Genomic DNA, 14,154 nt, shown 5'->3' on the forward strand with positions numbered 1-14,154 from the left:
TTATTTCAGCCGCTTTTCTCCACTGAATTTCCTCACTGAGCTATCCTTATTTAACCACTCTTTATATCTTTAATTAACGCTTAATTGATCTATTGTTTCCTGATGATCCGCGATGCCGTCTCTCCTTCGAATACCCTGGATCAGCCGGGGCTGGACCCCGGCAAATGCCTAAAAGAAAACTCCTGTTTACCTGTAGTCTGCTCATAGCACTTCTGACACCAAATGTGTGTGAGGTTTTCCAACACAAGCAATTCTCCAAAACTCTCTAGACACCAACTGGGTGTCTTGCAATTCAGTTATGACATGAATTACCTGGAGTTAGCCTAAACCTCACAGGTTAAGGGCTCAGTGCCACAAGATTGTCCCCCACTTCAGACATCCAAGGCTGTCACCTGTATTTCTGACCAACTTGTTATAAATTGGGGGTTCCTATAACCCCCTCCTCAGGTTCAATAGTGGCTCATAGAACTCAGGAAAACACATTTACTCACTTATTATAAAAGATATAATAAAAGATACAAATGAATAGCCAGATGAAGAGTTACATAGAGTGAGGGCCAGAAGGGTCCTTAGTATAGAAGCTTTTGTCCTTGTGGAGTTGGGGGTGTACCACTCTCCCCAAATGTGGATGTGTTCTTCAATATGAAAGGTTTCTTAATCCCATAAGGTAGGGATTTTTACAGAACCTTCATTACATAGTCAAAATCAGTGACTAACTGAATTTCCATCCCACCCCTCTCCCCCACTCTGGAGGATAAGGGAATAGGACTGAAAGTTCCAAGCTTCTAATCATGGCTTGGTCTTTTGGTGACCAGCCCCCTTCCTGAAGTTATCCAGGAGCCCACCAAGACTGGCCTCATTAGAATACAAGACAGCTCTATCTCCAGGAAATTCTGGGGGATTTAGGAGATCTGTGTCAGGAACTGGGGGCAGAGACTAAAATACATCTTTGTGTCATAGTGCTTCAGGGTGTATATGTTGAATTAATGTGTCAGTGAATAAGACTGCTGATTTGGGGATATTTTGAGAAAAGAAAGTAAAAGGAATACTTCAATAAATACAAATTGCACATTTTTTTTTTTATTATTATCAAAACAGTTAAGACATCTGCATTGCCAAGCTAGAATTAGGAAGGGTTTTAAGAAGGATTCCCTCTAAAGAGAGGAATACAAGTCTATAACCAATGCTACATGAAATCAGGCAGGGTTACAAGAAAGCAGATCTCTGATACAGAGATGAAGCAGTGAATACTGTGCAATTACTATAACAGAAGAATGGATTTAAGTACAAAAACCAGACCCTATAAAATGTGACTTTAATTAGGATGCCTTTGGCGATGACACTGTTTTCTACAGTAGACTAAAAATAAGAATATAAATGTGATGCATGTTATTCTAGGAAGTGTCAGACATGCAGTTGACGTAACACTTCACCCTCTCACCCAGAGCATCTGGGAAAGGTGAAGGAAAACAGTAGGTGGATCCAGTGATTATTTGTCATTCCAAATTCTGACTCCATCTGGGGCCTCCACAAGGTGAGAGAAACACACTGGGAATAAGGCACCAAAAAATTTCATGTGAAGGCTCAGAGGCTATCAGAATGTAAATCTGTAGCAGGTACATAGAATTCTTGGAGTAAAAAAGTTCAGTTCTGAAGAAGTCATATATAATTCACTTTTCAAAAATATCTCTGAAAGGTAGTAAAAATGAGAGTTAAATCTGGCCCAATTAACTTGATTCCTGAGTTTAAAGCCAGATAAAATGCTAGGTCAAAAAAGGAAGGTTTTTGTTCATATTATTTTACATTAATACAGTAGAAAGCTGGTGATTTTTAAAAAGTATCAAAATGCTAACTATTAAAGAGTATGTATAAAAACTCACACACCATTTATTAGTCACAGTTTTGAATAGTGCTCTGTATTTATTGTTTAAAATAGTTGTCATTTAGAAACAGTCTGTTCTAGTGCTAAAACCTTGAAAAGGAAATCCTGAGGAGGATCCTAAAACCTGCTGTTCATTTTTATACTCTCAGTGGTTGATGGATAGAAATGGTAAGAGCTTTGAGTGTCAATTGCTTTTTAAGTAGCAATCAGACTGTATCCATTATAACTGGTTGCAAAGTACAGGATGTTAAAGGCATAAAGGTGGCTTTTATTTTTTCTAGTTTTTAACAGCAATAGTTACTTCCAGTCATAGAAATGTGATGTGGATTGCAATGTACTGGGTAGCTCAGCAGTTAGATTTGATGGATTCCAGAGCTGGTCTGGTGAGTTACCTGATTTGGTCTGCAGTCACATATATATTGCTGAAGATATATATGGTGCATATATATACACACACATATATATTGCTGGCTTAAAACTCAACATTCAAAAAATGAAGATCATGGCATCCAGTCCCATCACTCTATGGAAAGTAGATAAGGAAACAATGGAAACAGTGACAGATTTTATTTTCTTAGGCTCCAAAATCATCGCAGATGGTGACTGCAACCACGAAATTAAAAGATGCTTGCTCCTTGGAGGAAAAGCTATGACAAACCTAGACAGTGTATTAAAAAGCAGAGACATTACTTTGCCAACAAAGGTCCATCTAGTCAAAGCTATGATTTTTCCAGGAGTCATGTATGGATGTGAGAGTTGCACCATAAAGAAGACTGAGCACTGAAGAATTGATGCTTTTGAACTGTGGTATTGAAGAAGACTCTTGAGAGTCCCTTGGGCTGTAAGGAGATCAAACCAGTCAATCCTAAAGGAAATCAGTCCTGAATATTCATTGGAAGGACTGATGCTGAAGCTGAAGCTCCAATACTTCAGCCACCTGATGTGAAGAGCCAACTCATTAGAAAAGATCCTGATGTGGGGAAAGATTGAAGGCAGGAGAAAGGGAAGACAGAGGATGAGATGGTTGGATGGCATCACTGACTCAATGGACATGAGTTTGAGCAAGCTCTGGGAGATGGTGAAGGACAGGGAAGCCTGGCCTGCTGCAGTCCATGGGGTCACTAAAAGTCAGACACGACTGAGGAACTGAACAGTAACAATACATATATATATATGTTATGGCTGATTCGCATTGTTTTACAGTAGAAACCAACACAACTTTGTAAAGCAAATATCCTCCAATTAAAATAAAAGGAAACCTAAGCCCTCGAGGGGCTCCAGGGATGTCTAGGCTGCCTAAGAACCTTAGAACCAGAGAGGGTGTAGGCTGAGTCTACATCCTATGAGTCGGGCTTGCTGTCTGTCCCAGTTATCTGTTGCTGTATAACAGACAACCCCAAACATAGTTTAAGATAACAATTCTGTTCTGTGGGTTCACTGGGAAACTCTCACTTAGGGTGTCTGTGCAGCTGCAGTCATATGTTAGCAGGATCTGAAATAGTCTAGAGGCTTCTTCTCTCCCATGTCTAGTGACAGGCTCAGATGTCTTGAGTGCTGGGCGCTGGTCAGGCATCTCTCCTCTCCACGTGACTGCTTGGGCTTCCTCACAGCAAGGTGGCCTCCAAATGGCGACGTTTTTACATGAGAGCTGGTTTTCTTTGCAGCAAGAGTTTCAAGGGACAGGAAATGGAAGCTATCAGCATCTTAGGACCAAGACCCTGAATCAGATACAGCATCACTTTATCATTGGATAAAGTGAGCAAAGCTGTCAAGACCCAAGGGGAGGAGATATAACCCTCAGGTCCTGTGTAACAGATGTCAAAAAAATTTGTGGCCACTTGTATCCCTCCTCATTCTTTAACCAGGACCCAAAGGGTTGGGCATTATCCTAGTCTCACCTCAAAATGATCTGCTTCGTATTCATCTAGTTAAAACAAACAAACAAACATTATTTTTTAAAAAATTCATTTTTGGCTGTTCTGGGGTCTTCATTGCTATGCATGCGCGGGCTTTCTCTAGTTGCAGAGAGCAGGGGCTACTCTTTGTTGCAGTATGCGGGCTTCTCATTGCGGTGGCTTCTCGTTGCGGAGCATGGGCTCTAGGGCATGGGCTTCAGTAGTTGTGGTGCATGGGCTTAGTTGCTCTGCAGCATGTGGGGTCTTCCTGAATCAGGGATTGAACCCATATCCCCTGCATTGGCAGGTGGATTCTTAACCACTTGGCCACCAGGGAAGCCCATATTCATGTAGCTTTTATGCATTAATAAGAAAATTTGTGTACACTGTCTCAATTTGCTCTCCTAATTGTGAAACAGTAGCTTGGCTAATAAGGCAACTAAGGCACAGAGGTTAAAGGCCTGGGATCGCAACCTCCTAGGGATAGAATGGAGAAATGAATCTGAATCTCTTGACTCTCATCCATGCTGAGGGATTCTGGTTTATCTGTTGTTTGTTTACCCCGTCACTTTGCTCTCTGACACACGTAGAGCTGGGGGAGAGGAAAGCCCATTTCCCTTTGGCTGAAAATCTGGACATACATCCTTGCAGGTGAAGCTCAAGGTGCAAGCAAAGGCAATGTTCTGTGACTGCTCAGCGCATCAGTAAGGACTCTTGAAGCCGCTGTACTGGCCTTCACTCTTGGGGAACTCTCTCCGGATCTTCCAGCGGCAGCAACTGGGCAGGATGGCAAAGTCAGCCAGGTCCTGGGAGCCAAAGCGCCAGGCAGTGTAGCTCCTGTAGGCACAGTGCCGCAGCCGGCTGTTGGCAGAATCTGCATCCAGCACCAGCAAGGGCTCCTGGTACTGCAGTAGGAACTGCAAGGCCCGCCTGGACAGCACAAGGTCCCTGAAGAGCTCTGAGGTGGTGATACAGGCACCCGGCTTTTTCCGGCAGCACAGCTCCTCCAGGCATCTTTGGTTCTCAGGGAGTTGCGATGGAAGGCAGTTCCCGCACTGGCACCAATCCGGGCAGTCCCTGGATTTAAGGTGCACCTCTTCACTGAGCAGCTGGATCTCCTCTGGTTGTCCGGGAATGGGGGGTGAGTCGTGAAGAGACAGATGCAGCCAGGACAAGTCTGCAAAGTCCAGCTGGGGTCTCTGAAAAAGGCAAGTTTCCAAACCCATCAGCAGTGACAACCCCTAGGGTCCTGGATTCTTTAATTTTCTTATGAACTTATAAAATTACATTTAATACTACATTAATACTAGTAGCTCTCTTTTTTTTTTCTTTTGTACCGTTTATTTTATTATTTTTTTAGGTTTATTTTAATTTTATTTATTATTATTATTATTTTTTACTTTACAATATTGTATCGGTTTTGCCATACATCAATATGCATCCGCCATGGGTGTGCACGTGTTCCCAATCCTGAACCCCCTCCCACCTCCCTCCCCGTACCATCTCTCTGGGTCATTCCAGTGCACCAGCCCCAAGCTTCCTGTATCCTGCATCGAACCTGGACTGGCGATTCATTTCTTATGTGATATTATACATGTTTTAATGCCATTCTCCCAAATCATCCCCCCTCCCTCTCCCACAGAGTCCAAAAGACATACAGATGGCTAACAAACACATGAAAAGATGCTCAACATCACTCATTATCAGAGAAATACAAATCAAAACCACAATGAGGTACCATTTCACGCCAGTCAGAATGGCTGCGATCCACAAGTCTACAAGCAATAAATGCTGGAGAGGATGTGGAGAAAAGGGAACCCTCTTACACTGTTGGTGGGAATGCAAACTAGTACAGCCACTATGGAGAACAGTGTGGAGATTCCTTAAAAAACTGGAAATAGAACTGCCATATGACCCAGCAATCCCACTGCTGGGCATACACACCGAGGAAACCAGAATTGAAAGAGACACGTGTACCCCAATGTTCATCGCAGCACTGTTTATAATAGCCAGGACATGGAAGCAACCTAGATGTCCATCAGCAGATGAATAGATAGGAAAGCTGTGGTACATATACACAATGGAGTATTACTCAGCCATTAAAAAGAACACATTTGAATCAGTTCTAATGAGGTGGATGAAACTGGAGCCTATTATACAGAGTGAAGTAAGCCAGAAAGAAAAACACCAATACAGTATACTAACGCATATATATGGAATTTTAAAAGATGGTAATGACAACCCTGAATGCAAGACAGCAAAAGAGACACACATATATAGCTCTCATTTATTAAATGTACACATCAAGTCTGTGTTTCGCAAGCATCGCCTCATTTAAGCTTTCGAAAAACCGCATGAGGGCTTCCCTGGTAGGGCAGTGGGTGAGAATCTGCCTGCCGATGCAAGGGACAAGGTTTGATTCCTGGTCTGTGAAGATTCCACATGCCACGGAGCAACTAAAGCCCGTGAGCCCCAACTTCTGAGCCCATGTGCCTGGAGCCTGTGCTCCAAAACAGGAGAAGCCACTGCAGTGAGAGGCCAGTGCACCTCGGCGAAGAGTGGCCCCTGTTCACTGAAACTGCAGAGGGCCAGCATGTAGCAACGAAGGCCCAGAGCAACCAAAAATAAATAAATAAATTTTTTTTTAAAAAAAGGAAAACCTCATGAGCTATGTGTCCTGATCTCTATTTTACAGGTTTGGAAAGTGAAATTCAGAAAAGCCAGGGCTTAGTGCCTATATCCTCTGTCAGAGACCTCTGGGCCCTGCCCACCTGATCTAGGCAGTTCCCCTCCTCTCAGGTCCTTCTCTTACCACATGATGATGTTCTATGCTCTTCATTAGTACTTACCACCATCTGAAATGATCTTATGAACTGGTATGTTTCCTGGATGATTCTTCTTCCACAGGAAAACAGGGGCCCTGTTTGCTTTGTTTATTGCCTGTGTCCCCAGTGCCTAGGACAGTGCCCAGCACATGGTAGACAATAAATATTTGCTGACTTAGCTCTCCTTTCTCACCATGCTCCCTTTTCTGAAAAGTCCCTTTGTTATCCTCCAAGGGAATTTGCCATAATTGCCATCATTTATGTCTATGTGACATATACCTTCATTCACCAGACAGAGTGTGAGTTGAGTACATTAAAACTAAATGGTTCATGTACATGACTGTACACAGCACCACTATTATAATAGCCAAAGGGTGAAAATAACCCATGTCCATCAGTGAATGAATGGATAAAAAACTGTTATGTTCAGGACTTCCCTGGTGGTACAGTGGTTGAGAATCCACCTGCCAGTGCAGGGGACGTGGGTTTGATCCCTGGTCTGGGAAGATCTCATATGCCACAGGGCAACTAAGCCTGAGCACCACAACTACTGAACCCATGCTCTGCAACAAGAGAAGCCACCACAGTGAGAAGCCCACACGCCACAAGAGAGTAGCCCTTGCTTGCCACAGCTAGAGAAAGCCCACATGCAGCAACAAGACCTACACAGACAAAAAAAAAAAAAAAAAAAAAATTGTGTTCATACAGCTGTGAAAAGGAATAAATTACTGACACATACTAAACGTGGCTGTTTAGCTAAACATGGATGGAACCTTGAAGACATTATGCTAAATGAAAGGAACCAGACATAAGGAGACAAGTAAGATTCAATTTACATGAAATGTCCAAAATAGGCAAATTCATGGATACAGAAAGCAGATTAGTGGTTGCACAGGGCCTGGGGAGAAGTGAGTGGGAGTGGCTGCTGAATGGATTCAAAGTTTCCTTTTGGGGTGATGAAAAAGTTCTGGAGCAAGGCAGTGGTGATGGTTGCTCAGCATTGTGGATATACTAAATGTCACTGAATTGTACTCTGTAAAATGGTTTAAAAGGTAAATTTTATGTTGTGTGTCTTTTACTGCCCTTCCCCAGTATATGAGAGTTCACTTTATACCCAGACCTGATAAAAACATTACAAGAATGGAAAAATTTTGGCCAGTCTCTCTCAAGAAGAGATGTAAAGTTCTTAAATATTAGTGAATTGAATTCAGCAGTAAATACAAAGAATAATACATTGCATTCAATGTATTTTATTGCAGCAATGAAAGGTTGGCTTAATCTTTGAAAACCAATCAGTGTAATGTACTAAAAAACAACAAAAAAAGAAAACTCATTATTTGAAAAGCCTGAAAAAATACATTATTTAAAACTCAGGATCCAGCCATGATAAAAATTCTTAGTGAACTAGGAGCAGAGGGGAATTTTCTTAATCTGATAGGGTATTCTTTAAAAACCCACAACAGGGAATTGCTGGGACTCAGCACTTTAACTGCGGTGGGCCAGGTTCAACCCCTGGTCAGGGAACTAGGATCCCTGCAAGCCATGAGGGAAGCCAAAAAACAAAAACCCTACAGCAAATACAATAGTAAAATAAAAAAAAAACTTTATTCCTGAGATAGGAAATGAGACGAAGATGCCTGCTCTTATCATTTCTGATCAGTATCCTGCTGGACATCCTAACAGGTGAAATAAGCATCTGGAGCTGGAATAAACAAGAAAGGAGCCTCCCCTAGAGCCTTCAGAGAGAGTACAGCCCTTCTGACACCTTATTTCAGACTTCTAACCTCCAGAACTGTGAGAGAATACACTTCTGTTGTTCTAGGCTCCCTAGTTTGTGGTAATGTATTACAGCAGCTGGAGAAAACTAATGCAGTCAGTGAAGATGTCCAGCAGCCAGAACTGCTGGGGAGAGTGTGAATGAGAACACCCCCTTTAGAGAACTTATAAGCAGTAACTATGAAAGCTGCACACAGGCCTGCCTCATGACTTGGCAGTTCCGTTCTCAGGTGCCATATGTTTACTGTAGCGGCAGCATTGGCATGAACCCCAAAGTGGAAACTAACCAAATGGGTAGTTCATTCAACAATTGAATGGATAAATAAATTGAATGTTTATAAAACAAAAAATTATACAACAATGAGAATGAACCACTGCTACACACAACATCATGGATGACTCTCACAAAAATAATGTTGAGTGAGGGAAGCCGCTCAACAGGGTATGTACTGAATACATACTATAGGATTCAAATTTTGTAAAATTCTATAAGAGGTAAAATGTTTGAATGCAGGGTAACGTCTACTTTTAAGGGAAGATAGTAATTGGGTAGAGGCATTAAAGGGCCTTCTGCTAGTAATATTCACTTTTAAAGTCTGGGTGCTGGTACCATGTGTTGCATGGTGTTTACTTTGTCATCAGTTATGATTTATACACATTTCTAGATATATTTACATTTAATAGTAAGTATTCTTTTAAAAAGACTGAGATTTCCCTGGTTGTCTAGTGGTTAAGAATCCACCTTGCAATGCAGGAGACACAGGTTCGATACCTGGTCGGAGAGCTAAGATCCCATATGCGGCGGGGCAGCTAAGCCCACACACTGCAACTGCTGAAGCCAGAGCACCACAACTAGAGAGGCCGTGAGCCTTGACGAAAGATCCCACATGACGCAAGGAAGATCCTGTGTGCCACAGCTAGACCCCACACAACCAAATTAATCAATTAATTAGTTTGAAAAGACTAATGAGAATTCCCTGGGGGTCCAGTGGTTAGGACTCCAGGCCTCCACTGCAGGGCGTGTGGGTTCCATCAGGGAACTTAAAATCCCGCAGGCTGTGCTGCGCAGCCGAAAAACAAAAAGCAAGCACTAAACAACTTACCAGGACTTTTTCACCTTTGACAGCTTGCAGACTTGTCCCAAGCAGTCTTTCATTTACCATCCTAATACAGGGTTCATCCACAAAGGACACATATTTTAATGTCTAGAAGATAAAAATTAAAGGGTTAGCCATTTTAGTACAGCGTTACACCTACTGTGTATCTGAACATATCTAAAGGCAACTGTTATTCCTCCTTGCCAAATGACAACCCGTTAAACAAGCTAACCAGAAACTCTTGCTAACTAAGAAAGAATTGATTATGAGTATCAGAAATGGAGCCCCCGCCACCTTAATTTGTAGACTTAGAGGATCCACAGCTTACTGCCTATTATCTCCAGGTACCCCAAGTGCTATATAAAAATTCCTTTGTTATGTTCCCTCAATTTCAGTTATGCTAAGGTTGAATATCTCCTGAAAGTTATACTATTGCAACTTAAATTATTTATATCTTCGTTAAATTGCCTCCCATCTTGGGCCGTGAAATGGTGATTAATTTTAGTTGCAAAGATGAACTTTGATTTTAATTGCAGATACATGTACAATGAACAATGAATTGTGCATTCAGCCGCTACAAAAGGACAGCAGTGTTCTTGGTCAAGGCAAAGAAACCCTCTTTATTGTTTTTAAAGTACCAGAAATTTCTCTTTGATTGGAGGAAATCATGGATTCCAAAATTAATCAAATTCCAAATGAATCAAATCAAAACCATACAGGTGAACTAAAATTTCCTTTGACTACTCCCCTATCCGAGGCTCCTTTCCGTAAGCAATCACTGTGAGTGATTTGTGAGTGTCCCAACCTTTTTGTATACATTTATTACTTCCCCACACACATTTACATGTGTGTGTATAATGCACATAAAAATATACAGAATATATATGTATATATATAAATAGACATATATACGTGTAGAAAATACATTAAATAGTTTTTGTGTATAGTTGCTTTTTAGCCTATATATCATACCACAGATATTGTTCCATAGTTTGCTTTTTCACTTTCAGCAATCTTGGATATTTGCTCATGTCAGTACCTCTAACATAATAGTTATCAACATGGATTCTGAAACCAGCCTGCCTGAGTTAGAATTCGATCTCTGCCAACTATATGACTTTGGGCAAATAATTTATCCTTCCTGTGCCTCAGTTTCCTCATCTGCAGAAAGATAACAGTAGTACCTATCTAGAATTCTACTGATGATCACACAATCCTATAAACCCACCTATAAGGCTGTGTGAAGGTTCAGTGAGTTAACGTATACATAGCACTGGGAACTCTATATGAGCATTTGCTTTTATAATTATCTGTGTCATGTTTTAAAACTGGTGCCAGGCATTCCCTACTATGGACTTATCATAGTTCATTTCACCATTCACCTGTTGGGCATTTGGGCAGATGCTCTTCATCACCGTCACACATAGCACTGTGATAGACATCTTGTACACGTGCACCACTTGGGTACCCATGTGAGTGTTTCTCTAGGGCAGGTATGGAGAAGTAGAAATGCCAGGGTGTAAAGAATATCCTGTTTAAATGTTACTAGATTGACAAATTGTTCTCCAAAGTTATTATACTTTTATTGCACAACCAGTTTAATAAATCTGACCAAACTGACAAATCCTGGAACACAAACATTTGTTTTCCCTATATCATGCTTCTCCATTTTTGCCTCTTTTCTTCACTACAATGAAAGGATTCATCTGACGGAGAATGTGGATCGGGGTAGGGTCCTGATACTTATCCACCACGGGATTGACTGCACCTGTGATCGTGGCCTTATTTCTGCACTCTCCTCAGTGATCCAATAGGCCCTTCAGGTGTTTTGATTTTGATATCCCGTAGACATATCGAGTCTTACCCGTGTTGGCTCCACAATGGATTCATACTTCTTCTTGTAGTAGTATTCATTGACTGCGCAGGGTTGACAGCACTTGCACCAGGGATAAACATGTGATCGGCAGTATTTACTTGAATAAGTGTTGATGAGCATGTCAATGAACACGGTGGCCTGGAAAGAACCAGACAAGCACCTTGTCAGTGAAACTTTCTTTAGCCACATCATTTTCATAAAGTGTGAGAAAAAGAATCTCTTACCAAACCAAAGTAGGAGAGGGTTGAACCAATGTACACGATCAGCTGGATGATGTCAAATTTCCCCCCCTTGAAAACAGAGTACAAAAGATTACTTGGTTGAAATTCAGAATCATGCTTTTCTGCTCTAACATGTAATTGTAAGTTCCAGCAGAGGAGGGAGTCTAGTGCCATGAATTTGACAACTGCATCCAGTGTGTTCACAGCAACAAAGATTAAGGAGACTGAAAAATGAATCCTATTCCTTCTGCTTCTGTCTCTCAGGATGTGCTTGAAAACAGGGGTGTTTTAAACTAAGAAGTGTTTTAAACTAAGAAGTTTTAAACTAAGAAACACTGAGAGGAGAGCCACTGAAAGTTTATTTTTCCATTCGAGGTGAGGGTTTCAGAAGAGCTTTCCCTAAAAGTGATTTGAAATTACTTTGGAAACAGAGGGAAGGAATGTCTGCACAAAGTCTCCCCTTAGATGTCCTTGTGATTTTTATTCTCAGTATCTTTGTATCTTCTCACTATATCTCATTGATTCTTGTGGGGCTTATTACCACGTTAGGTAAATAATATGCTGTAAGACAAGATATGTGGGCATCCATTGGTTTTTGCATCTCTCCTCCTTCTGGAGACAGCATGCCAGTTTTCCTTTGGAGAACCATCTCTGTGCATACTCAGTCCCTGTAGTTTGCAGGGAAGAGGCTGGTTCCGGGCTGGTCTAGGACCGTTGGGAGTGACCCTAGTCATAGTGATTAGTTCATCAGTGAGTATGTGGCTCATACTGGGCCAGTCAAAGCCAGTGGCATCTGCTGAGGCTTTTGCTGAGATGTTCTCTTTCCGTAGAGGTTGCTAAATTGCAAAGATATAAGTAGCTGCTGACACTACCACCTAGAGATGACCCACCGGGAATGACGCCAGAACAGAGGAGAAAAATGTAAGAGATGGAGGGGGGCAGGTTCCTCATGATGTTATTAAAACATCTGGATTCAGCAATATCTGAAGCCTGAAAATTGCCTCTGGATTTATCAGTTATATGAACTAAAAAAAAAAGGACTTTTTTCCTAACCCAATTTGAACTGGGTTCTGTTCCTTACCAACTGTTTTACAGAGGGATCTCTCTCTCCTTTTTTAAAAAATTATTTTTAATGAAAGGATAATTGTTTTACAGTATTGAGTTTGTTTCTGCAACCCATCAGCATGAATCAGCCATAGGTATACATACGTCCCCTCCCTCCTGAATCTCCCTCCCACGTCCCGCCCCTTCCCACCCTTCTGGGTTGTTGCAGAGCTCCAATGTGAGCTCCCTGCGTCATGCAGCAAATTCCCACTGGCTACCTGTTTTACATATGGCAGTGTATGTGTTTCCATGCTTCTCTCCCCATCCATCCTGCCATCTCCTTCCTCCCCCCTCCACGTCCATAAGTCTGTTGTCTATGAATGTGTCTCCATTCAGTTCAGTTCAGTTGTTCAGTCGTGTCCGACTCTTTGCGACCCCATGAACCACAGCCCGCCAGGCCTCCCTGTCTCCATCTCTGCCCTATAAATAGGTTCGTCACTACCATCTTTCTAGATTCCGTATATATGCATTAATATATGATTTCTCTCTCCTTTTTAAGCATCAGAGTATTTTTAAAGTTGAGTTATTAGGTTTTTTCCCCAAGCCCACTCTTGTACTCATTAGATGACTTGTCCAGGAACAAGGACATTTCTTCCCCTTTTATATCCCACATGCAAAGTGCATAGTGCCAGCTAATGACTATGACCAAAACATTCACCCTTTGAGATACTATGGCAGTAATTTAAGACACAGCCATAGGAACGGAGATGCCAGTGGCTGAGAGCGGAGAAGAGACTTACGGTGCCGAAAACCAGGATGTCAAATCGGATCCCGTAAGCTTTTATTAGGGTCCGCTTTTCAGTGTTATTTTCCTTATAGTACTTGGCATATCTGTAGGAGGAAAAAGATCCATATTTATAAAGACCTATCTGAAACTGCTGGTATTTTATGAAAAGAAAAACCAAAACAGTAGCCGATCTAGTCTTCTAGTCTTCTTTCAGCTCTGCTGTTGTTAGCAAAGGGAAGAACACAAATTTCTCTCTCTCTTCACCTGGAACCAAAGCACCACCTCCCCACATCACCTCCTCTGCTTTTGGCAAAACAGAGTGATGGAAAGTCTGCTTTAAAAAAAAATTATTTTTGTATATTTATTTAGCTTCCTTTGTGGCTCAGCTGGTAAAGAATCTGCCTGCAATGCAGCAGACCTGGGTTCGATCCCTGGGTTGGGAAGAGACCCTGGAGAAGGGAAGGGCTACCCATTCCAGTATTCTGGCCTGGAGAATTCCATGGACTGTATAGTCCATGGGGTCATAAAGAGTCCAACACAACTGAATGACTTTCACTTGGCTGCTCCAGATCTTAGTTGCAGCATGCAGGATCTCTAGTTGTGATCTTCGAACTCTTAGTTGTGGCATATAGGATCTAGTTCCCTGACCAGAGAGATTGAAGCCAGGCCATCTGCGTTGGGAGTTCAGAGTGTTACAGACGTTTACAGCAAAGATATAAGTAGCTACTGACACCACTGCATAGAGATGACC

General features: G+C 41.9%; 2 protein-coding genes across 9 annotated transcripts in view; one reads left to right on the forward strand and one right to left on the reverse strand.

Annotated features, from left to right (window-relative positions):
* The window catches only part of IFT81 (intraflagellar transport 81), a 233,802-nt gene that overhangs the window by 23,435 nt on the left and 196,213 nt on the right, over positions 1-14,154 (forward strand). The window lies entirely within an intron of this gene.
* P2RX7 (purinergic receptor P2X 7) overlaps positions 1,059-14,154 on the reverse strand; it is a 60,698-nt gene continuing 47,602 nt past the window's right edge. For both annotated transcript variants that reach the window (XM_061384777.1, XM_061384778.1), the window contains exons 9-13: positions 13,417-13,507; positions 11,576-11,641; positions 11,340-11,489; positions 9,482-9,583; positions 1,059-4,976 (exon numbers count right to left, since the gene is read on the reverse strand). In XM_061384777.1, coding sequence (XP_061240761.1) covers positions 4,479-4,976; positions 9,482-9,583; positions 11,340-11,489; positions 11,576-11,641; positions 13,417-13,507 — 907 coding nt within the window. In that variant the 3' untranslated portion in view covers positions 1,059-4,478. The remainder of the gene's footprint in view (positions 4,977-9,481; positions 9,584-11,339; positions 11,490-11,575; positions 11,642-13,416; positions 13,508-14,154) is intronic.

This window comes from Bos javanicus, chromosome 17, assembly GCF_032452875.1.
Source record: "Bos javanicus breed banteng chromosome 17, ARS-OSU_banteng_1.0, whole genome shotgun sequence".
NCBI lineage: Eukaryota > Metazoa > Chordata > Mammalia > Artiodactyla > Bovidae > Bos > Bos javanicus.